This window comes from Mastacembelus armatus, chromosome 5, assembly GCF_900324485.2.
Source record: "Mastacembelus armatus chromosome 5, fMasArm1.2, whole genome shotgun sequence".
In the NCBI taxonomy this organism is placed as follows: domain Eukaryota; kingdom Metazoa; phylum Chordata; class Actinopteri; order Synbranchiformes; family Mastacembelidae; genus Mastacembelus; species Mastacembelus armatus.
In genome coordinates, this window is record NC_046637.1 from 9,950,040 (window position 1) to 9,974,472 (window position 24,433).

A 24,433-nucleotide genomic window follows, 5' to 3' on the forward strand; every position below is an offset into this window, starting at 1 on the left:
ATTTTCACTTTTTTTCATTTTGTAGTTTAAACTCATACTTCCACATCACTGAAACTGCCACGTGTGACAGTAAATGGAACCCAGTCCTCTCTTGACCAGTACCAGATCAAGGAGAAAAAAATTAAATAACACATGTATCCAAATCTGTAATTGACTGAGCAGAGCCAAGTGCTGCAGAGTAGAGCACAGAGGCTTGTATGATCAAACAGGGGTCTAAATATAGGATGCTGCTGCATGATTTCTTCTGCTTGAGCAGGGGTTCACCCAACCTCAGTTAAGAAAGAAAGAATGAGAAGAGAAAGTAAACGAAAGGAAAGAATGGAGGGAGGACACCAGAGGTTATGGCCATATTTAGAAAAAATCCCTTAGGTTCTCTCAATGTATGATAAAGTGTGTGTGAGAAGTAAGCTCAGTCACATGGCTCTGCATCCTTTCTTACCCATCACAACATAGGGGAGGGCCAGGAGCAGTGTAATCTCTGTGGATCTGTCTATTAAGGATGGCTGCCATCAGAGCAAAATGAAACCTTATCTTTACCCTTTCATTCAGATTTTTGACAACTGTGAATGATTGTATTTATTCTAATCTTCAAGGAAAAAACATTACTTTAATAGCTTGAAGAAGATATTAGGTTATCTAAAATATGTATCATCATGAAAGTGAAATCAGGCTTGTTGGTTATGAAAAGCTAACATTTTGGAGAAAAATACAACAATATGTTTTATCACTCCCAAAATTTGCAGTTTATACTTGAGGTTTAATAAACCACCTAAGCTGTACCTTTAACAATGCATGAGGAAAATGTCCAGAGAAGAGATGACAGTTTAGAAATGCATATTTAAAAAGATTGTGGTAAGTCAAGACAATGGGATACTAAGTCTGAATGATCTGCTAGTGAGCACAATAAGTCAATTCATTTTTAAAATAATTTTGAGTTTGTAACTTATTGGCTAATGTTCTCGATTTCTTATGATACCGACATTAAAAGTGAAAAATCTGATTAAGTACCTAATAATTTTGACCTAATATCTCATAATTAGAAGTAAATAGTAGTTTTAATTGTTTTACATCCTCTCATCTGAATTAATTAGTCACCTTCTGTTATACAAAAAAAAAAGAAAAAAAACGAAAAGAAAAAAATATGCCTAATTGTCAAGAACAGAAAGAAAGATCAAACCGTGTCCGTCCAGCTACACAAACACATGTGACAGACACATTTTAATTTGTAATGAAGAACAACTATTTTCGTTAGAGAAACATCCTCACGATTCTTTTCTTTACAGCTGTTAAGGTGTCACGGGTGTCCTATGGGCGTAGGGTGACCTCCTGTGGCCAGCTGTGGACTGTCACCTGTTATTTCAGAAACCACCCATAGGTGGCAGCATCATCAAACAGCTCAGGTCTTTTTAAACCTAACTTCCTCTCTTGACTCGCGTCCTTTTCTTTTGCTCCGGGTTTGATTTTCTTTCTCTTCCGGTTGTCGTCTGTTCGTGTGGCAGGTATTTATTTTCCCCACTTTGTAGGCTTTTAAAATCTTAATCAATCTTATTGTATTTTACACGCCCGCACAGAAAGAGTCGCAGATTTGGATAAAGCTCTTTATGGGTTATATGTACAGCGATGTATGGGTCAAATCTGCTCATCGTTAAAACTAGAAATAGCTTTGTAAAGCGCTAAAGGTTCGTTTAGCAAAGGAGGAGCTTCACGTCAGGCAGTAAACGTAAACTGCTTTTTGGTCTCATATTTACTATTGTTTCATGTCTGCTTTGCCTCTAAAAACGTAGCTGTGTTTACACTGGGGAAAGCCAGTGGATGTGAATGACAGCGATGCACATTAATATGAAATGTTTTGTCTTTTTTTTTTCTTTCTCCAGGTTAACCAGCATCAACATGGCCAAGTCCAAGAATCACACAACCCACAACCAGTGTAAGTGTGATGGAGCTGACTTCACTTCAGGGCTGAAGATTGAAAAAAAAAAAAAACACTCTAGTTCAAATTTTGACTTTGCATTGGCTCTGCATCATCATGATGCTTGTGCAGCACAGTTTGCTTGAGGTATTGGGTCACAACATGTGGCTTGTGTTACTTTAAGTGGGAAAGATTGGGTAGTTCACAGGAATGGCTACAGATGATAAACCTTTACTTTTAAGTGTGGATTGTCACGAATATTTGCAGGCATGCCTTCCTCTCTGTCTGGTGGTTGTTTGTGTTGGTGCCGCTCAGTAGCAAAGGAATGGCTGGATCAAGTGGTTTGTTAAGGTTGTTTCTCCTCTTGTCTGTACAGCTCGCAAAGCCCACAGAAATGGCATCAAGAAGCCCAGATCTAACCGCTATGAGTCACTGAAGGGGGTATGTATTGATCTGTGTTGATAGTTAATGTTTATGTGCACACAAAAAAGGATTTGTTTACATGCAGCGAGACTGTCAATCAATCAATCCTCACTTCATATAGATGCAGAGTAGAGATGAAACATTAATGTAATTATAGGCAAATCACACATTGGTGCTCAGCTGTGTAATAACCAGCATCAATATATTATGTTGTCAAGTGTTTGTGGTTTGTTACTAGACTAAACTGTTGCTCAGGAGTCTATTTTAGACCTGTGCTTTAATTTCTTAATTTATCATTTGTGATGTGAAGATGTTAGGTTATTCATAGTGGGAGAAAGTAAATGTGCATCATGCTCAAAGCTTGGTTTTAAAAAAATCCTAGAGAACATTAAGCGTGTTCCCTGTTGCAGTGCTAACACTGGAAGCTGGTAGAGGAGGTTGTACCTGCATCTGCTTCAGAAGTGGTCTTAACCATTTTGTTGAAAGGCATTTGAGCTGAGAGCATCAGTGTCTGGCACAACCTGCCCTGCCTTGTGTTGCCCTTAGTTTTTATCATAGTTACTTTTTTTTTTTGGTCATTTTGGGACAAGCATAGGTCTGTAAAGTTTATAATGCTTATATGACTGATGAATGTGGTATTAGATCTCTCCTGTGCCCTGGCTTTTTCTGAAAGCATGCACTGCTTGTAGAGTGCATTAGAGATACAAGATACTGCATGCTGGATTTTTGTTTAAGCATTTGAACTGATGCAGAGTCAGGATAGGCTTTGTGGAGTCCATACTCCATGACATGTCTAGATGTAACTGTTGAGCTAAGGAAACTAGGTTATTTATAATTAAATGCCTTGCTTCAATTCCGTTTTTCATTTAAGCTAATGTGATGCTGCTTTTTAAGTAACACTTTGTGTCATACACATTCATACATTTTTCATTCAACCCTGTCCTTACCCTGTTCTTATAGCAATAGTTAGTGGCTTTCAGACTAAACCTTTGGAGTTATGGTACATGCTTTAATTTCCGCAAGTGTAGAAAATGTTGTGCTTCGTTGTCAGCCAGAATTTAAAAAACTGAAAGCATCGTTGGTGTTGGGGGTGTTTGTTGTACTGTTGAACATGTCTCAGATTTGAGCCAGTGGGCAGTTTTAGCAGTTGCAGCTGGTTGTCAAAACATTCTGAAATATAGTTTTCCCTGAGCAGCACTGTTCCCAAAAGTATAAAACTAACCTATCAAGACTGATGAATATAATATATTATGAATTGAACCGGAAGATGAGATATGATGAACACCTCTAATGCAATTTGGTTTGCAGTTTAAACAGCTTAAGTTTGAGTGTCTTTGTTGAAATAGTTTATTTGTTTAAAAGAGGAAAATAAAATAGTAATGATGTACCACTTTTACAACTGCAACATTTGTGTTGGCTTGGCTTGTTCATTTTCTTTCTCTGTTGCAGGTGGACCCTAAGTTCCTGAGGAACATGCGCTTTGCTAAGAAGCACAACAAGAAGGGCATGAAGGCGGCACAGAAGGCAGCTCAGGCGAAATAAGCCACTACCCAGTCCACCTCAATGTGTCTGTGTCCATAGACTGTTCCCACCATCACAATAAAGCTCTGCTTTAACAAACCACTTTCAGATTGTACTTCTTATTGCTTCAGTCTGAGCGTCTGAGATAAGTCATGTAATGAGGTGCAAAAGGTTTATTGTCGATGTTTCAGCCTATGAAGTAAAAGTAAAGTCATACCTATAGTGTCACAGTATATATTAGTATAGTGTGCTTTTTCTTAACTGCAAAAATATGGGGATGCTTGTCAGTTCAGAAATTAAAGGTGAGCATATAAAATTCTGCAGAATTCTACTTAAAAATTAAGCATTCTGGTTATGGATTACATTTAATTTTCAATATGCACTTTATTGTACAATACAAAAAAAAACTACGAAGGACAAGTGCAGTGATACGCAAAAAGAAAAATCTATTAAGTCAACAATGGTTGATTACTGCTTATTTTCAAGTGTTAAAATGTGCTGTAAATACACCCTGGTTTGACAATGTCAAAGGAAGAAGGAAAATAGAAAATACAGGTTAACTTTTGCAAACAATTAGGTTCAAGATGTTGGAAATGTCTCAATATTTGATTATAAAGTTTCAATTGAAAAAGTAAAATAGTAAGAATTTACATATGCGTTTTACAAGCCTTACCAGTTAAACAGTATTTATATGGTAATGACCCACTATTTTCCAGCTAGAGCTTTCAGTTGACAGGCTCCAGTGTTTGTACTGTTTATTTGAAATATGTTGCATTGTAAATATTGTGTGGTTTAAGTTCTTAATATCCAGGAAGACCTTTCAGTAAATGCCACAGACCATTTGAATTAGCTTTACAAACAGGAAGTTGTGATTGTGACAGGAGTTAAAGCTGATAAAACAATATGCAAATTGCCATTAAACTGAAACTAATGTGTGTCATTTTTTTTAAGGAATGTGTGTTTGTTGAACAATGTTTCTCCAATTTTTCAGGGCTAAAGTTCAGTACAAAGCAACATTTCCATGTGAATATCTCTTAAAGGTATTTAAATATGCATTTTATTTTGATAGAGGCGTTTCGTCACTTCCGCTCACGCTCTGACTGCGGCTTGCATCATTTCTTGTCTCTGGCGGCCGGTGGACCCAGACAGCATGTGAGTGTTCCCATTCACCCTGAATAATCATAACATAAAGGTTTGACCACAGCCGCGCCTCAGCGAACACCCGTCCTCACATAGCAGCGTTTAAACGCCACCTTTAACAAACTTTACACTTCGTTTAGCTACAAGCTAACTGACGGGCTAGTTTAGCGTGCTAGCTGCCAACAGGAAGACGTCGTTCCTCCAGTGAGAAAAGTGACTTTTAACTCCCTAATTATTTTCTTTAGACAAAGTCTTTGTTGTTTCTTATTCCAGGTGTAAATAATGCATTTGGCTGGACTTATAAATGAAATGTTAATTGGGTTTGCATGCACTGTTGACAAGCTATTGAGCACTGACAGATTGACATGTGGGTTAGTAATATAATTTATAATGAAATTGAGGAAGATTAGTAGTGTTTGTACTTAATGTAGGCATAGTTTCATAACTTGACTAAAATACTATTCTTAAGGGCGTCTGCACGATTCAGGATGCTAGTTAAATGTAATTTAAAAACTGAATACCACACAGAGTGTAGCTTAATAAATGTTTGTCTTATATCAGCTAAAATAAGGGGAAAAGGTCTGAAATCTCACTAAGAGGAAATACTCTGAATATGAAATTCAGTACCCTTTAAGACAGTGTTTCCCAGTTGTGATTGAGTCAGTGAATGTGTATGAAGGTGTGAAAAATATGTAATGTAAGTCCAAGTTCCAGGGTTTAATAATATGTTTAATGATGTCCATTTGGTGACATGCACACTCGGATTTGTTTTCTTGCGTTGGCTACTTTTCTTTGATTTGTTTTTTGTTTTTTTTTGGCAGATATCATGGTTGAGGCGGTCCCGGAGTCCATCAACTTTCCCTCTGAGGAGGAGAAGATCCTGCAGTTATGGCAAGAACAGGACTGCTTCCAGGAGTGCCTCAGACAGTCCAAGAACAGGCCTAAGTAAATCTAATTGTTTTAGGTTTATAATTATTAATCTACCAAGCAAAATGTACAGTAGTTTTTCTTTTAACAACTTTGTACAAAGTGCATTAAAGGGAACCAAACCTAAATCTAATCAGTATTTGCAGCACTCAACTTTGCCCTTAAACCAGCAGCAGTTCTGTTTGGTTGTACCTGCACACATTTTCTCCTGGTACTTTGCAGCACCTTTGAGAAGCTCCTGCAGTTCTTCTCCCTTTTATCCAACAACTGTAATGATGACATATGGCAAACATACATTAGCAAAGAGCAACTTTGGTCACACATAAACCCTAACCCAATGGTAGAGAATTATATTAAAAATATTTGCTTGTCTTATCATCTCATATTAAAAAAAATGTCTATATTTATTTAACCTTATACTGTAAAGCTGAACTTCCTTAAAAACAATTGCTTGATGCCTGTTTCCCAATTAGGTACACCTTCTACGATGGCCCTCCCTTTGCCACGGGTCTACCCCACTATGGTCACATTCTAGCTGGCACCATCAAGGACATTGTTACTCGGTTTGCTCACCAGAGTGGCTTTCATGTGGACCGGCGCTTTGGCTGGGACTGTCATGGCCTTCCAGTGGTAAAAATTTTGACTTTCTGAAATATTGTTGAAATCTGATTTTTCTGAAATTTTGTTGCATTTCTAATGTTCTGTGTGTTTTTTTTTTTTTTTTTTTTTAGGAGTATGAGATTGATAAAAGTTTGGGGATCAAAGGACCTGATGATGTGGCCAAGATGGGCATTGCTGAGTACAACAAGCAGTGCAGAAACATTGTCATGAGATACTCCCAAGAGTGGGAGGTGAGCATACTGGGAAGAATGAAAGAGACCAGTTTTTTTGTTTTTTTTTTTTTTTTCATTTGAGTGTGTTTCCCTCAATCAAATCACAACATTTAGAACAGTCAGTGCACTGAACCTGCAATAAATCTTAGTAATATTTCTATATTAAACCTTTTTTTTTTTTTTTTTTTTACCACTTGGGGGCAGTAGGAACAAGTTGTGAAAACAACACTGATATAATGCATTATTACCTTTTAAGTTGAAAAGGTGACCTTCCTAGCAAACAAGTACACATCCAGCAGTTATGGAACAATATTAGCATTCGTATGAGGTCATGTTTTTGTCCACCTGACAAATAGAAGTCCAATAATAAGTTACTTAGATCTGTTTTAGGGCTTTAGCGATTCCTGGGAAAAATATCTGGCCTAATCATTTGCTACAGTAAATGCTTCACTATATTCATCAGCTAGTGGCTAACTGTCTGCCATAACACTAAAATTGTGGGCCAACAGCTAAACAATGGATTGAGGCTTATGATAAAGTACTGTCAAGCCAAGGACCTGGAGACCTGAAGGTTCAGATCAGTTCATTCGCTACAAAAACCCCTTTCATGTTGTCAGATAATTTGATACGTTGTGATCAAAATGCCATTTATGACCTAAAATGTATGAATTCATAATTTGCATGATTTTTTATTCTTTAATATTCCCAGACTTCAGTGAAGCGAATGGGTAGATGGATTGACTTCAAGAATGACTACAAGACTCTCTACCCATGGTTCATGGAGAGTGTATGGTATGGATGTCAGAAACAAAAAAGTTGTTCATTAGTAATAATTCGTATTCTTCTTTATTATATTTGATTTAATGGCATATTTCATATAGTCTACCTCTAGCATAATCATTGTTAAGTGTTTTTAAAGGAAAGTATCTGCTCCACAGTATAATCTATTCTAATTTTTGTCTTATCACTTTTGTAGGTGGGTGTTCAAACAGCTGTATGACAAGGGTCTGGTGTACCAAGGTGTCAAAGTCATGCCTTTCTCCACTGCCTGCAACACCCCTCTCTCCAACTTTGAGTCCCACCAGAACTACAAGGTTAGCACAGATTTTAACTCCTCACTACTGTGCTGGTCTAATGTAGCACTGCAAAATTGATTATTGATTTCCTCCAAATAAGATGATTTGATCACATAGATCGCATTTGATCTGCTTTTATTTTTTTTTATGTATTTCATAGTAAAAAGTGTAAATTGGTCTAATATATGCGCTTCATTTTTGTCTCCAGGATGTTCAGGATCCTTCTGTGATTGTCAACTTCCCACTGGTTGAGAATGAGGATGTTGCTTTGATTGCCTGGACAACCACACCCTGGACACTCCCAAGCAACCTTGCTCTCTGTGTCAACCCTGAGTATCTGTATGTCAAAGTCAAAGGTGAGAAACCGAAGTTAACACAGACTGGGTTTGATCATCCATGTTGATACAAGCCATTGCTGATATGCTGACAGGCCTGAATGCTTCCCTGCAGAGCTTGTCTGGCAGGTTTTTGTCCAGATAGAATCGGTTTTACTTTGTGGCTGTCACACTTAAGTTGTCTCATCATGTTGGCAAAAACAGGGAGACAGCTGCTCACAGATTTTTCTAACAAATGTGTTAATTTTGTGAATTGCCAGAATTGGTCTTTTTGTTGGACAATGTTAATTAAATGCTATACTCCAAGGTCAATGTTTTCTGACCAAAAAACTTTTTCTCTTGTGAATTTAGTGTTTTGGGCCACTGCTGGGTGTTTTTTACTCAAAGAGAAAAATCAAGAACAAATTTTCAGATAAGGAGTATGGTCCTGGCAAATTGCACCAAGAGGAAAGGATTTCTGTACCATAATATGTTAGTGGACTTTCTAGTCAACACATTATGTAGGCATTGTGTTTTTTATAACAGGTGACTCAGAAACTTTGTTTTTATCCATAACAAAGCAGACACTCCGTATTTATCAGTACTAACTTGATGCTATGGCATAACTGATGTTATGTGCTTATTAGAAACATGATCATTAGAAAAATGTTGCTGTCAGGTTTAAATAAACTAAACCATTGTGTAACAGGTAGTCTTGGCAATTTTAAGAGGTAACTTGAAGTTGAGGTCTTTGTAAAGGCACCGTATGAGACCCAAATTTAACCTAGAATTTGCTGTCACATTGACAGGTGTTTTAATAAAAGTAACACAGAGTAGCCTAATAAATCAAATTAAAGCCAAAAAAATAAAACAAATGATCTATATTAAGTTTCCTGTAACTTTAAGAATATTAAAACTGTGCCTTTTATCAAGTGTTTTTGCCTTAGGACCACATTACTGTCAGAGACGTGATGTATGTACATTCAGTTGCTAGTTTATTAGAACTAATGAAACCTAATGCAACAGTTGTGCAATAAATCATCCCTGCATGAAGTTTGTAAAATTCAATTTATGTTGAAACAGTTTTAGGGAGGTGTTATTTCCGCTGCTTGATCATTTTGGACTGTGTGTTTGATCTCAGTTCTGCTTGATTAACTGACAGAAAATTGGATAGATAAAGCTTTAGTATACTGCCCTATAAAATATAGAAAAATATCAATTTTTTACATTTTCATGTCTTCATCTTCTAAATTGATTATTAAAATAGCTGGTAATTAATTTTCTGTCAACTATATTCATTCACTAATTTTTAAGACATCTATGTTCGGTAAACCAATATGATTTATATTTCTTTCTTTCATAGACCAGAGTACATTGAAATAATTCCAGCCCACTATCTTTCTTACTGTATAAAATAGGCAGCTTTTACTAATTCCTTTTATGTCTGTTATATTTGTGTGTCGTAATATGCCGAGAGTGATCCAGCATGAGAAATACCATGATCTTCAAATTGAAGCAGTGTGTTAGTGTTAGTGAAATTCAGCCATAGTTAGCTATTATTTTATTTACACATACACTTTTCCTTCTTTGACACAGGAAAAAAAGGTCACTAAATAGGGCCAATTGTTTTAACTTGAACTGACAGTTTAATGCGTGTGTGTGTCTTTCAAGTGCATTTGAGTCTAACCTGGGAAATGTGAATGCACCTCAAATCAGGTCACTTAAAAAAAGAGATGTCCTTGTACAAATATAAAAGCGTACTCCAGAGAGGTGGCTAGTGTTTTTGTGTTACCCTCCTGTTTTTGGTTCCCTGTGAAAGAAACTGGTGGGTTTTTAAAAGGATGACCTAGATTCGTACCATCTCGTCATAGCGTCATTGGTCCTGTGGGGGGCACTGTTGAAGCACGGTTTATCATCATAACTGCACCTCCTGCACTGTGCTGCATGGAAGACCGCCTTGGAATACCAATGATATTTTTTTTTTTTTTTTTTTTTTTTTTTTTGTATCGGCTCAGTCTCTCATTTTATCTTTTGTCCCCTCTTGCTTCATCCTCATCCTGTCTTTTTAATCTCATTTTCTTTTTTCTGTCTTTGCCACCACATCCATGCATTTTTTTTTTTTTTTGTCTTTTCTTATTTTCTTGCTCTGTGTCTCTTTTGTGTGTGTCTCTCTTTTTCCCTTGGTGCCTTTGTCGCTGTTTGAGTTCAGGGCTGTCATCAGTGCCAGGTCTGAGCTGTGTGCAGTCATTTGTCACACCACAGTGGGGAAGAAGGATCTTTCATTGATGCTGGCCCCTTCTCTCTCTTTTTGTATTTCACCGTCTAAGACTATTTAGTTTTTGCCCCCTTCACAACTGTTGTTCCTGTTCCTAAAATTCCAACATGGCCATATGTTTTTTTTTTTTTTTCTTTTTTTTTGGATGCTTCAGTTTCCTGTTCACAGTTACCTCCATGAGATGGCAACTTTTCAACATCCTTACATTTCTTTAGCTCAGTTTCATTCAAATGTCTGTATTCGAGTGACCTTGACTTTTACGCCTAGTGGTGGTGTTATGCAGCAGGACTTGACATTTAGATTTAGCAGACTGGCATGTAGCATGACTTTAAGGTATGTGGATTTAACCAAGTAACAATAAACATAAATCATTTGGAAGGGGCTGTTTGGATAGCAGACTTTAAACATGACCCAAGCACAAAAATCATTTCACATAACATGAGTCAGAATCTTCATTACAAGTACTGTGAGATGTGAAACCTGTATCTCAAAAAGTGAAAATAGTTTTCAGTCATGCTGCAGTCATGTAATGAAGACTTGACTAAACTGAATACACAAATATCAAGGCAGTAAAGCCATGGCATTATGCAGTAGTTCCTTGGTCTGTGTTTGAGTACACACTAAAATAATTAAGAATAAAAGTAAAATAAAGTAGAAATGAAAGTAAAAATAGCACACTGCTAAATAAATAAAAACAAAAGACTGATCTTCAAATGAAAGTTTTGACAGGCACTGTTAACTGTTAATTTTAACAATTTACCAGTTTCAGAGATTTAAAGATCTGAACCACATTGTATTGTAAAAAGAATAAAAAGCATGAAAGCTGGGTGGGCTTTTCATGAATTATCTTTGTAGCCTGTCAGCAGTCTTTTTTTTTTTGGTTTGTGGGCTGAAATGAGATAAGTTCATATTTAAAGAATGTTTCCATATTTTATTTTGTTCTCATCTCAGATAACACCACAGACAAGACCTACATTATGATGGAAGCCAGGCTTGGAGCTCTGTTTAAATCAGAGAGCGAGTACACTGTCCTGGACAAGTGAGTATACAAAACCCCGTAGCTGCCTAGAAATGCAGTAGGAATGAAAATGGCAAACACCTTATATTTAGATGCTTAAGCCTACAGGTACTGTGCTGAGTTGCGGTTAGACCAGAAGTAGACCAGGCACACAAAAGTACTGCACAACATTGTGAAACAATTCAGTTAGTTAATTTTTTTTATGTCTAATATAGCTTTATTTTTAGTGATGAGTTACTGAATTAAAATTTTGTTGTCTCATGTTGCTTTGAAAACTTCAGTGTCTAAGTAGTGATTGTCAACTATTACACTAAATATTTTAAAACTAGAGTGAACAAATGCTCCAAATTGGCACCGAGCCAATTATGACCCATCCTTTAAACAGCTTTAGTGTAGTTGTAGCTTTTTTTTTTTTTTTGTTAGGTGCTTACATCCGTTTTTAATCTCTCTACACTGAAAGGTTGCAATATATGAAGTTTATAAACATGAGGGTTGTGAACTTTTCAGGAAAAATTGGGATGGATGATTGAATGAAGTGAAGACTAATGTTATGTTATTGGATGTTAAGAAGTGAGTTTAACCTTTTACCATCCAATAATAATACTAAACCTATGCAGGACTTTTAACAGACTGCTATTACTGTAAAAGGTTTGAAATATCAACATGAAATGAATGGTATCATCTATTGATTAGTCATGTAAAATCTTGTGCATGCTGTCCTGCTACCTTAAAACAGTGTAATACTTTAAAAAAATAGTCTAAATTTCTTACAGGGGTCATAAGATTATAGAGGTCATTTAAAAATACTACATTTGTTTTTTTTTTTGTAGCACCTAGCAAAATAGGCTAAAATCCTAATATTCTGTACTTGGAACACTGAAGCTATTAAACTTGACTATGTCAACTATAATCTTCACACCTAGGTGCTCAGTGTTTCAGTTAGCACCTAACGTGTATTTCACAATTACTGTGAAAGTTTTTCTCCAGAGTTATAGCTTGTCTTCCTGAGTTAAGAAATGGGGATAAAGATACTGACAGGAGAATTACCAGCAGTGTGTGTTACCAGCCGAGTGTTGTTCTATGCAGCGGAAAGCAAATCAAATTCTCTATTACCCAGTTCACTGGATGATTCAGGAGTGAAAGGAAAGTGTAGGGAAAGAGTAGGGAAAGGTGAGTTGAGCTAAGATAAAGAAAATGCCTGAGTGAATAAAGAATACAGATTAAGCATATTTCTAGGCATGATTTATACCTACATATTCTTTTATATTGGTTGAATTGTTGAAAAATGTTGTACCCTTACTTAAACGTTAAATGGAGATTTAAAGGATTCCTATTTCCTTATCAAGTGAAAGTGAGGGAAGAAGTGGTTTCTGTTTTCTGCATTCACATATTTATATTAAACCCAAGAAGACATAAAAGTGGTTACGGTTCATTCCAAAATAAGAGCAAAATTACAAATGCTCTTTAACTTTCTGTCATATTAATACACCAATCCTGCTTAAAATCAAATCTACATTTAATGGATAGATTTTATACTTTTATAATAAATATTGTTGATGCATCTGTATTAAAATGAGCTTTATTCTTCATTGACTAATGTAATATTTAATAATTTATTCATGTTTTGTTTTGAGTAAAATGTCTCAACAGTTGTTGGATGGATCGCCATGAAGTTTGGTTTGAGACCTCACTCAGGATCAAGATAAAAAAGAATTTTAAAAATTGACACATTCATCCCAAGTAGAAAAGTACATGCCTGTAGCATCATATTAATAGACATTTTGGTTGGTGTTTCTTTTAGAAGTCATCCCTTTATGTTGTAAAATGGTTATTTTCTACAGGTTTGTCAGTGCATGAGAGGCAGGACACATTAGGGCTGTTGAAACAAGAAGTTTAAATGTGCTCTATGTGTTTTTAGATTTCCTGGTAAGATGCTGAAAGGGAAAAAATACAAGCCTCTCTTCCAGTACTTTGCCAAGGTTTGTAGATTCAATGTTTGCAGTTTTATGCAACATATAGAGACAGACCTATGTCTCACCATAATTACCTGTCTGTCCACAAATTAACATCTGTTTACTTTCTCTAAATCTGTTTCTTAATCTTTCTCTTACCATCTCTAGCTCTAATTCTTTTGCTGCTTCACCAGTTTCCCACATTTGCCTAATTCTCCTTGTCCTCATTTCACTCTAGTGTGCAGAGAAAGGAGCGTTCCAGGTGGTGACAGATAACTACGTCAAGGAGGAAGAGGGCACTGGAGTGGTCCATCAGGCACCTTACTTTGGAGCAGTAAGTGTTGTCTTTGAGCACTTTCCTTAACATCTGTGCTTACAATAAAAACTACTTTGTTACAAAATGTGATGTAGTGTTTGTTGCTACTGTTGTTGATTGATACGTTAATAATTTTTTGATTTAGAATGAAGTGAAGCTGAAAATGTACCCAATGCTTTTACTTTTTTACAATTTTGCATCTGGTAAGCTTGTTTTTCCAGCCTTGCGGATGCCCATATGAAGTAGCATACTACTGAGGAAAATAAGGTCACTTTTTTCTAGTGTGACTCTTTAGATGGCCTCCCTGCCATCCTAGTGGGGAAAAAAGTTCATCCAGGAGGGTATTTTATCCCCCTGAAACCATTGCCAATATGTTACTGCTAATTCAATTATTTTCTGTTTTCTTGCAGCATTTTTATATTTCCTTGTTGAAAGGTTTTGTGTTGTTAGAATGCTTAAAATGTTTTTCTCATTTACTTGTTTTCTTCTTTTTTTGTTTCATTGCTTTGAATGCCTTTTAGCCATTGCAAGGGTGACTCCTGTGTAATGAAGTTAGCACATCAATACAGTAGGTTATATATCACGTTAGAGGAGGACGTGGCACCAAACTTATGACAGGGACAATAAAAGCAACTTAATCTTTACCAGTCATGAAAAGTCTTTGATGAGCATTAGATGTTTGTATAGAATGGTATAATATTGCTGTATTAGGCAGTCTAGAGGCCAGTGCAGTAGTATCAGTTATTGGGTCAGTGCTAATATGCTAACATGTTAGATGTCCTTGTCAAAGGCAGATGTATTCCCCTATGGTGTAGCCAGCTGGATACATACACTTTTTCTCTCTGCCCTACCTTTCTCTTCTGCCGTTTATCTCACTGCAGCTCAGTCCCTAGAATTTTATTTAGCGCTCACATTCTCATTGATTAGACCATTGAAAACCTGGAACAAGGTGCAATTGCTTTTGTTCTAAAGTGATGAGAAGAAATGCAATGTAGAACTACATTTTTCATATTTATATGTTGTTATGACTAGATGTGAAATGACCCTGTGAGCCACTCATCTTGGATCTTGACAGGGTGTTTGAATGTAAAATACATTTACAGCTGGACAGTACTCAGATATTTCATGCATGGCTGTCACATACCACTAGTGCTTGTTCCAACACTGCAAAAAGTATCCAGCTCAACAAGGAATTCAGTATGGAGTCATACCATATCTTTAAACTTGTAATGTTGTTTGCCAATTACTTTAATGAAATCAACCAGATTTTTAAAAAAAAGCAAAAGTAGAAATACTTTCTAATGATGTTATATTATGTAGGGCTTGTAATAAGAGACTTCTGTAGTGGTTTATATTAGGAAAACCATACACTTTTATTGAAACCATCTCTGAACTGCATATCATTGTCTTTGCAGGATGATTACAGGGTGTGCACTGAATATAAAATCATCCAGAGGGATCAGGCGCCTATCTGCCCTGTGGATGCCTCAGGCTGCTTCACTTCAGAGGTCACTGACTTTGTGGGACAGTATGTCAAAGTGAGTGACACCTCATACATTTACATGTAGATTAGGTTAGCAGACATTTCAGGCAGTCTGGCCTTTGTAAGATAGGGTATGATATGGTATGATACACAAGATAAATCCTTCATCCGTCAAATATATTGATAACTGATTCAATTCTGGATTTAATGTTTCTTTCATTCTGAGTATCTGACTCCTATTCCTCTCCATTCCATATCATGCTATCAAGCTTAAACTACATAACTCCTTGGTGAAAAGGGGAGTTCATGTCAAAGCAGTTTTACAAATTTGTGTAGCAAAACGTGTTGCTGAAGCACTGGGTGTTTACCAATGCCCTCTTCCTCCTTGTCACACCCAAATTTGTTACCATGCTGAGTGGACAATGAGTGAAAAATAGTAGCCATGCATGAGCTGATTACTATTTCACATCTTGGTGCAAAGGCCAGGGAGTGGACATGACCTACCCAGGAGCGAAACAGTACAGCGCAAGCTAATAAAGAGCATGCAGCCAGAGTTCTCTGAAAGTCTGTCATAATCCGCTTTTGAAATATGTTAAAAGCTATCGTGAGTTTCAAGCCTGTCTGAGACATTCTTTATCGCCGCATAAAAGGTCTGAGTTGATCTGGAAGAACGTCAGTCACAACGTGGGCTACGCATAGAGAAGCCAAGAGAGCAGTTGTTCTTGTGTAAACCGAAAAATAAACCCATTATTTTCACAACATGAGAGCGGCATCGTACACCCAGAAGAGCTTACAGATTAGCAGCTCTGGCAGCAGAGTAAGGGTTCAGAGCCCGTCACCATCCCGGTGCCGTGGATCTTCATATGATGGCCGTGGACGCTCAGGTTATCGTGGCACTGCCATCGAGTTGGGCACAGAGATACACCAGCACCATGCCAATGAGAAGGAGGAGATGCAGGAACTCAATGTGAAGTTTTCAGGATACATCCAGAAGGTCCAGGCATTAGAGCAGAGAAATGCTGCTCTTCAAGCTGAGCTGGCTGAGCTGCAAAGTCGCTACAAGGGAGGCCCCACAGGCATTGGAGAAGAATATGAGCTGAAGTTCAAAGAGGTGAGGGAGCTGATTGAGACCCTGACTAATGAGAAGGGGGCAGCTGATATTGAAAGGGGCTACATTGAAGAAGAGGTTGAAGTGTGGAGATTAAAGTTGGATGAGGAACTGGCGCTCAAAGAAGAAGCAGAAATGATTCTGAGGGAGTTCCGTCAGGATGTTGACAATGCCACACTGCAGAAGGCTGAACTGGAGAAACGCATAGAACAACTGGTGGCTGAGATAGAGTTCCTCAAGAAGCTACATGATGAAGAGGTGGCTGACCTCATGAAGCAAATTGAGGAATCAAAAATTACTGCTGAGCTGGATAGTGATCGCCCAGACCTGGCGGCTTACCTGCGCAACATGCGTGCAGAGATGGAGGCTGTTGCTGCTCACAATGTACAGGAAGCTGAGAAGTGGTACAAGAGCAAGTTTGACACCCTCAAGGAGCATGCTGGCAAACATGAAGAGCAGATGAAGACCATGAAAGATGAGATCACAACCTTCCATAACCAGGTGACAGACCTGCAGAACCAGATTGACGGGCTGAGGGCTCGCAACTCTGCCCTGGAGCAGCAGCTGGAGGACATGGAGATGTCCCACATGGATAAAGTGGGGAGCCTTGAGGGTGTCATTGCTCAGTTGGAGGCCCAGCTCTGTGAAACCAAACTGGAGATGACCAAGTATCTGCAAGACTACCAGGAACTGCTGCACATCAAGCTCAAGTTGGATGCAGAGATCGCCACCTACAGGAAGCTGCTGGAAGGAGAGGAGCAGAGGCTTGGAATTGCCAAAGAGGTCTAAATATTCTCAGAGATGGAAGCAGCAGATCCAAAGCAGCCACCGACGCAGAAGACCAGCAGAACATCATGGGGTGGCAAGATCATCTCATTCTGAATAGAAAGTCTCCAAATTCTCCCCTATCTAAACCCATTTTCCTTATCTTACCCCCTCACTGCTGGAGCTTGGTATTGTTTATATTCTTTCAGTAGCAGTGCCAATTGAGATTCTGCACAGAAACCAAAATTATGCTTTTTGTGATACATTACTTTGAGAAAAATTCCTTTCTACAAAACTTTTAACAAATGAGACAAAGAGTAAGAACAAAACAAGAACATTGCCTGAACAAAACAGTCTGAAAGCAAAAACTAATGATATATGCACAGCACATGCCAATTGTAGTGAGGTCCTGCCAGTATGTAGACATTTTTGATTTAAATCAGGAACTGCCTGATCGAAGAATCAGATTACAAATGTGCCCAGACAGTTTTGATACCCAGCCCTCATTACTTCTGTCATTTCCTTGCCATACCCTGAACTATTTGCTTGCTTCCCAATCCTTTCTAGCCTTTCCAACTGCAAATTCATCACTTTCCAAAAATAACCACCCTTTCATCCCATTGCCTTTCCTCCCCACCCCCCACTCTACTTTTCCTCACAAGTCAACCCTGCTGTTACAACTCTGTCACGTCCCTATGCTATAATTGCTCAATTTTGACTTTCACTGTTTCTCTTGAATCCACCACCCGGTTTTTGATCCCACCACCTTCACTATGAAAGATGTTTGTTCTGCTTGGATATGTCACATCTCAACTCAGTCAAAGGCAATCAAATAGCAGTATTATTACTGGTCTTCAGAACATCCCAGGATCTTTCTGTATGTTCAATGAGACCCAACAATTGACCATTTACACTTGACCAGCTTAATAAAGATTGAAGTGAGTGCATACCAAATAATACAGTGATGATTTTTCTTTTCTTCTGTGAGTTACTCGTGTCCTCAATCTCTGTATGTTTCTTGATCTTACTTACTCTTTCAGTAATATCCTTGTTTCCATATCTGTCACTTTGTATTCTCCTAAGTCTCCTTTTAGGCTGCCGTATTGAAATGTGTAGAAAAGCAGCACTGAATCAGGCCCAGTTAATCACAAGTTTTAGAATTTTGCTTTTTGCTTTATCCTGTAAAGATATTGAATGTACGATTAAGAAATTAAATGGCTGTGTGAATTCACCCCCAGTAGGTGGGCTAGGTTTGATAGTTCAGCTGAGGTAGGTCAAGTGATCACAAACAAGAGAAAAAATTACTTATTTGGTTAATTCAACTATGCTGATTGATTATACATCATATAGCACAAAGATTCACAAATATGACATATCAAGCAATCCTAAATTGGTCAGTTAGTGACATAGGTTTATTCTTTGAGTGGTTTGCAGGTAAAGTACCACTGAGTCTCCACATCACATTATGTTCATGATTTAATGAGCTTGGGTCAGTGCATAACAAAATTTACTCCTGGTTGAAAAAGCTTAAAACCTCTCTCTCTACAAAGAGGCCACAACCAAGTCCCTGCCAAGCACCTTGATGAAGAGTCATATTTATGAGCTTCCTGTGAAATGCACTGTGAGCTTGGTTGGGGGGAGATGAAATATTGCATGGTAAGACTATCTGGTATGTTCAAGGAGTCCGACACTTTTCTACCATATGAGACTGGTATATTTCCTCAAGATATGTCGTACCATCTTGAAATATACCAGTGTTATATAGGAAAAGTAAATGAAAGTACATTTGTAAAATAAAGTATCCATCCATCCATCTTCTATACCCGCTTTTTCCTTGTTCAGGGTCACGGGGATCTGCTGGAGCCTATCCCAGCTCTCTCTCGGGTGGAAGGCAGGGGTACACCCTGGACAGGTCACCAGTCTGTCGCAGGGCCACATATAGACACACAACCTCACACACTCACACTCACTCCTACGGGAAATTTTAGAGTCACCAATCAACCTGACATGCATGTTTTTGGACTGTGGGAGGAAACCGGAGTACCCGGAGTAAACCCACACAAGCACAGGGAGAACATGCAAACTCCACACAGAAAGGCCGGGATGCGAACCCACGACCTTCTTGCTGTGAGGCAACAGTGCTAACCACTCAGCCACCATGCTGCCCTAAAATAAAGTATATATTATATATTTATAATATAGCAAGTTCAGCTGTATTTGTTCTGCTGTTTTTTATGAATTGATGATTTACTTTACTTGCGACTAGTTTTGTTATTGTCAGCAAAGAGCAGGATAAGTAGTGTTAGTTCATCTCTTTGTTCACATAGACTGAGTCCATTTGTTCCTACTCAATAAGTCTTTAAAATTGACTACAAATGTATACTCTCTTCATGAAGAGATACTTTCGTGAGACAGGTGGGCACCACAATTTTTTGCAAATATATGGTACAAAGGTGCAAAATATGTCAGGTTTCTGCCACACAGGCAACATCTGGCAGAAGGATCATTCAGTTGTTGGTTTTGGTCTTTTTAGGGAATTTTGTTGGCAGTAAGAAAAATATTAAATATAACCAGCTAAAACACAGTTTCTCAGCTTTGTATTACATTATTCTTAACAGCCACATTTTGTGAAGCATGTCTTATGTTCTGATGTTCTTTTATAGGATGCTGACAAGCACATCATCAAGTGGCTGAAGGAGAAGGGGCGTCTTGTAAATACTAGCAGTTTCAAACACAGTTACCCCTTCTGCTGGAGGTGAGATGCGCAGAATTCCCAATGTTAAACTTATGTTACCTTGAGTCTTTCTGTATGGGGTACAGATGTTAGTCCTACTTGAATGAAATGCTGTGTTCCCTGCCTTAAAAAGTGAAGCATCTTTTAGTTTTGAACACATAACATACTGACTTGGCAATCTCCATTAACCTACAGTACAGATCAATGTTCAGCACAGTGCTTAAACGTAGAGGTTTGAGGTTATTCTGTGCTCATGGTTCTCTTGGGAGAAGCACAGTAGAGGTTTTATGGTCTTTACACAGAGTCAATTCACAGAGCTAATGTCAGTGATAACCACTCAAGATTCCATATTATCATATAACTATCAGGAATATGTCACACACAACACAAAATTAACAGGGAGGTCTTCACATGTCCACTTGGGTGGACTCCATGTGTTTGAGTTCTTAATTGAAGAAACAACTTCATGAAATGGAAAAAAACATATATGTAAAAACTGAAATTATATTTAAAATTTGTTATGTATGTTTTTATATATTTGTACAGTTTCCACCACTGTTCAATGCAATAAGCTGCTCAGGCTTTCTGGATTTCTCTTGGCAATCTTGGTTTTAAAAAAATTTACAATAGCTGGCCACACTAGTGGGTGATATGGAACTATACAGTCAGAACCCATGCCCATACAAGAAAACTATTTTTAATAAATAGCTCTCCATTGTAGTGAGCACTATGCATGAAAGGCTTAAAGGAAATTCAGTGGTAAAAACAGATCAACAATAATAAAATTCAGTTAATAAATTTTTTTTTTTTCCTTAACCATATGGCATGTGTTCATATACTTAAAGGTCTGACACGCCCCTGATCTACAAAGCTGTCCCTAGCTGGTTTGTCCGAGTGGAGCAAATGGTGGACAAACTACTGGAAAACAATGGAAAATGCTACTGGTAAGCTTTTTTCTGAAAAACCTGATAACAAGCTTGGTGCTAAATGACAATGAAATTGCACCTATAAGCCCCTTGCCAAACAAGTGTTGTAAAATACTTCAAGTGAAGACAGACAACAGTCATAGTCCCAAAACAATTATAGACACAAAGCTGCACTACTACATCAAGTTGTTTGTCGCAGTCAAGGGCCTGTCTCTGCAGGACAGCCATCAGTGGACATTGTCAGATTCAAGTAGAAGATATTAGATTTAAAATGCAAGGACTTCATTATATGGAGTTAAAGCCCTTGTCAAGGCATTTTATAAAGATGCACACAGGACTGTTGTTTTAGAGAAGACATTAGCATGATGCTAATTGTAAGGGTGGAATATGGAACAGAAATAAGCATCAGCATGATGGCTTCGCTAAGTGGTATTACCTCTGGTGCTCCCGGTGCTCATTTTTAAGGCCAGAGTATCTGCCTCTGGTAATGGGACTGTCAAGTTGAGATGAATGAATAGCCACTAGGAAGGTGAAGACACACAGATACACATGTACTGTACACAGAGAGATACAAATGTGCACACTACTTTAATGGCTAAATTCCATATTTAAAAGACAGTACTGTGACCGTATATACACTCAGTTGCCAGTTTGTTAGGCACACCTAGCTACGACTAATGGATTCCTATGCAAAAGTCCTGTAATACAAACTAAACTACCTTTAGCAAAGTTATGTTAATTTTTTTCTTTTTCCAATGGTTTTAGATAGGTGTTGAGTCAGCTGTACTGTATAATTATTTACAACGTTCTTTGTAGTGAACTTGAACATTACCACATTTTTTTGAGAGGGGTTTCTCTTATTTAGCCTACCCTCACTAATGTAAATGGACTGGAAAACAGTATATGAGGTGTACAAAAAAATCCCAATATAACACAATACACTTCCACAGCAGCACAAACTGTGGCCTCCAGAATAACAATGCACTTGAATTATAGCTCAGTTTTGAATTTCTTTTTTTTTAAAATTTAATTTAAAAATAGCCTAAATGATTCAGGTGACTTAAATTGTTCCCCATAACTTTTCTGGCAGTTAATCAACTAATCATTTCAGCTCTACAGTAGAATTCAAATAGATGTAAGAGCGTTAGAACATAAAATCCTTGCACAGTTCACTGCCTTTGTGTGAAGTTCATGTTAAGCCCTTTCAGAAAGCCAAGTGCAAGTTAAGTTCTCAAAGTGATTTGTTCATTTTCACTCTCTTTACTTAAATTACACAGTGGGTGGACTAAAGCTATGTCTCTTCAGACTGATTTCTTCAGACAGATGTCTCGTGTCTGTGTAAATGAACTACAGAATTAATGAAATTTTAGGGGCTTTAGGTGCAGAAAGCTTGGCCATTGTCATGTGATTTTAGCTCCTAGTTTTTTGGTAATAAGAAAAAAACAAATGCAGTGGTGATAAGATGGATCCTAAAATAGTTCAGGTAAAATCAGGAACTTATTTTTTTTTTCCTTTTTGTTTATGAGTTACCTACTGTAATTCAGCTAAAAGTGGCTCATGATTTGGTTTAAACCGATGTCTGGATAATGAGGTATTTTTACATAACCCCATTAATGGCTATATAGAAGATCTACATCAAGTTTCTGTGCAGTGAGGGGGTAATGCCTAGTGGATGTATTTGTTGTGAGTTTGGCATTTCTTAACCTTATCAATAACCAGGGAATACCCCTGGCCTTGGAAGTAATGCTTTGTGTGGTTACTACTGTGCTAATATTTCCAGCTTACATTAGAGCAAATAAATCATAAATGTTTATTTCACTTTTGCTTTTGAGTTGTTTTTTTTTTTGGCTTGTAAAAGGAAGATTTCAACCACCGTCACTCTTACTAAAATATCAATGTACACTGTTTCAATATGTACATACATCATAGTTTGACTGATCTGCCAGCACCTAGGTAAGGTTGATAAATTGTTGGGAGAGAGGGAGGGGTTTAGAGATGGGTCAGTTGCACAGTTTGTTATACCTTGCCTTTAAACGCTGTACTTTTCTCATCCTTTAGTTTTTCTAAGCTTCTTTACCTTTTTCCATCATGCACACTGTCTTCTTCCTGACCACAACCTCTGTCCCTCTGTCTCCCTCTTGTATCCATCCCCAGCGAATCAGACTTATAATAGAAGCCTGCACATGTTAAATGGCTCAGTGCATCTCCAGCACAAGACAGCACACTTTAAATTCTACATTTAGCATGAACGGAGAGGGGGGGTGAGGGGTGTAGGAGTAGTTGGAGGTGGCAGAGTGCAGCAGCAAAAAAAAAAAAAAATCATTAAATTGATATATTAGGGGCCTAAATAGAAATGCCTCCTACAAATGGGAATTGATGAACTCGTTGCTTTGCGCATGGATCTTGATGACGATTTATACCACCCCCTGCTTTTCTGTGGAAGAGAAGGGGACCGAAAAAAATTTAGAGGAGGAAGAGATTGTGTGATAGTGGATTAAGGCTAGAAATTGGTTGAGGCGGAATAGGAAAAGGGGCGTGCAGGAACGGGGTACTGTACAGAGGAGAAAGATGCCTTGAAGCGAATGTTAACCTTTGCAGCTGAGCTTCATAAAGAGGGCAGTGCAGTTTATTTTTAGGGCTGTGGAAGCTCAACAAGAGAAACAATAGTATAAACAATTTGAATGCTTGTTCTTCTTTTAAGAAAATATATTACATGTTAAATTAATCACTTCTGCAATACTTGAGCACAGTATTCACTTTTCTCAAAAAATAAACCTCAGAAGGTTTTACACTTACATTTGATTTAGAAATGTTTTTCTATATTTTCTATTGCCCTTTTCTCTTGCTGTTGATGTTTATTTTATAAATACCTTTTAAAATTATTGTTGGAAATACTGAAGAAACATGACTGTCTTGCTGGTTTTCTGTAATATTGTCATATTTTGTTCAGTGTGAAATCCTGGAAGAAGGGATGGTTACACATGGCTGCATAATGAGTTTCAAGCATAAGAAGGACAGCAACGTTCTGGTTGTGTGTCATTTCAAGCTAAAGTAGATGACCATACTCCACACTAACTTGATGATCCTTTTGGTTGTATATTTAAAAAGTAATTAAATCAGAACAAACCTGACAATGTCTCTGTCTCTGCAGGGTTCCAGAGTTTGTCCGTGAGAAGCGTTTTGGGAACTGGCTGAGAGACGCACGTGACTGGGCAATTTCCAGGAACCGTTATTGGGGCACACCTATCCCTCTCTGGGTCAGCGATGACTTTGAGGAGGTCAGGAAAACACACAAACATGGATTTGTTTTGCTTCAGCTGAGTACTTAATGCTTCTTATGTGTCTTTGTGTTTTGCAGAAGTTGCACAATCTGTCTGTGTCATGACCAAATACCAAGACAGTTATTCTTTCCTGAGGAGTGCTGATTGCAGTGTTGACAGCACTCACAAATCAATCTAGGCTAGGAATTAGAGAGCATAATTGAAAAGTTGAACTCCTTGTAACTCAGTTTTATTTACTATAGGAACAAGCATGGGGAAAATGTCTTATATCTCTCCAAGGGAAGATTTGTCTGCTGTGAGGGCGCAGAAATCCAACTCCTTCTCATATACTGGCAGGCTGAAAATTTTTCTTACTGACCTTTGCTGCCATAATTTAGCACATATGGCCCTTTTTGTGTGAGTAAATGTTTGTGTAGTAGAGACTGGCATGGC

The 24,433-nt window shown here is 37.8% G+C and overlaps 3 protein-coding genes across 4 annotated transcripts in view; all 3 read left to right on the forward strand.

Moving 5' to 3' along the window:
- Positions 1 to 1,448: 1,448 nt before the first annotated feature.
- Positions 1,449 to 3,955, forward strand: rpl29 (ribosomal protein L29). Of its 2 annotated transcripts, none has more exons than XM_026308140.1 (4): positions 1,449 to 1,499; positions 1,875 to 1,927; positions 2,286 to 2,350; positions 3,782 to 3,955. In XM_026308140.1, the coding sequence occupies exons 2-4, from the start codon at positions 1,891 to 1,893 to the stop codon at positions 3,872 to 3,874; spliced, it is 195 nt and encodes a 64-aa protein (XP_026163925.1). In that variant the 5' UTR covers positions 1,449 to 1,499; positions 1,875 to 1,890; the 3' UTR covers positions 3,875 to 3,955. The 2 variants fall into 2 exon arrangements, with proteins under 2 accessions (XP_026163925.1, XP_026163926.1); XM_026308141.1 differs by having other exon boundaries at positions 1,451 to 1,519.
- Positions 3,956 to 4,945: 990 nt separating this feature from the next.
- The window catches only part of iars1 (isoleucyl-tRNA synthetase 1), a 44,988-nt gene continuing 25,500 nt past the window's right edge, over positions 4,946 to 24,433 (forward strand). Inside the window, exons 1-14 of the mRNA XM_026306924.1 lie at positions 4,946 to 5,005; positions 5,815 to 5,938; positions 6,394 to 6,550; positions 6,652 to 6,771; positions 7,463 to 7,545; positions 7,730 to 7,847; positions 8,038 to 8,185; positions 11,370 to 11,457; positions 13,355 to 13,415; positions 13,627 to 13,722; positions 15,120 to 15,242; positions 19,724 to 19,815; positions 20,640 to 20,738; positions 23,872 to 23,998. Coding sequence (XP_026162709.1) covers positions 5,820 to 5,938; positions 6,394 to 6,550; positions 6,652 to 6,771; positions 7,463 to 7,545; positions 7,730 to 7,847; positions 8,038 to 8,185; positions 11,370 to 11,457; positions 13,355 to 13,415; positions 13,627 to 13,722; positions 15,120 to 15,242; positions 19,724 to 19,815; positions 20,640 to 20,738; positions 23,872 to 23,998 — 1,431 coding nt within the window. The 5' untranslated portion in view covers positions 4,946 to 5,005; positions 5,815 to 5,819. The remainder of the gene's footprint in view (positions 5,006 to 5,814; positions 5,939 to 6,393; positions 6,551 to 6,651; positions 6,772 to 7,462; positions 7,546 to 7,729; positions 7,848 to 8,037; positions 8,186 to 11,369; positions 11,458 to 13,354; positions 13,416 to 13,626; positions 13,723 to 15,119; positions 15,243 to 19,723; positions 19,816 to 20,639; positions 20,739 to 23,871; positions 23,999 to 24,433) is intronic.
- On the forward strand, positions 15,260 to 17,983 carry LOC113130362 (desmin). Its single transcript, XM_026306925.1, has one exon. The coding sequence runs from the start codon at positions 15,948 to 15,950 to the stop codon at positions 17,082 to 17,084; it is 1,137 nt and encodes a 378-aa protein (XP_026162710.1). The 5' UTR covers positions 15,260 to 15,947; the 3' UTR covers positions 17,085 to 17,983.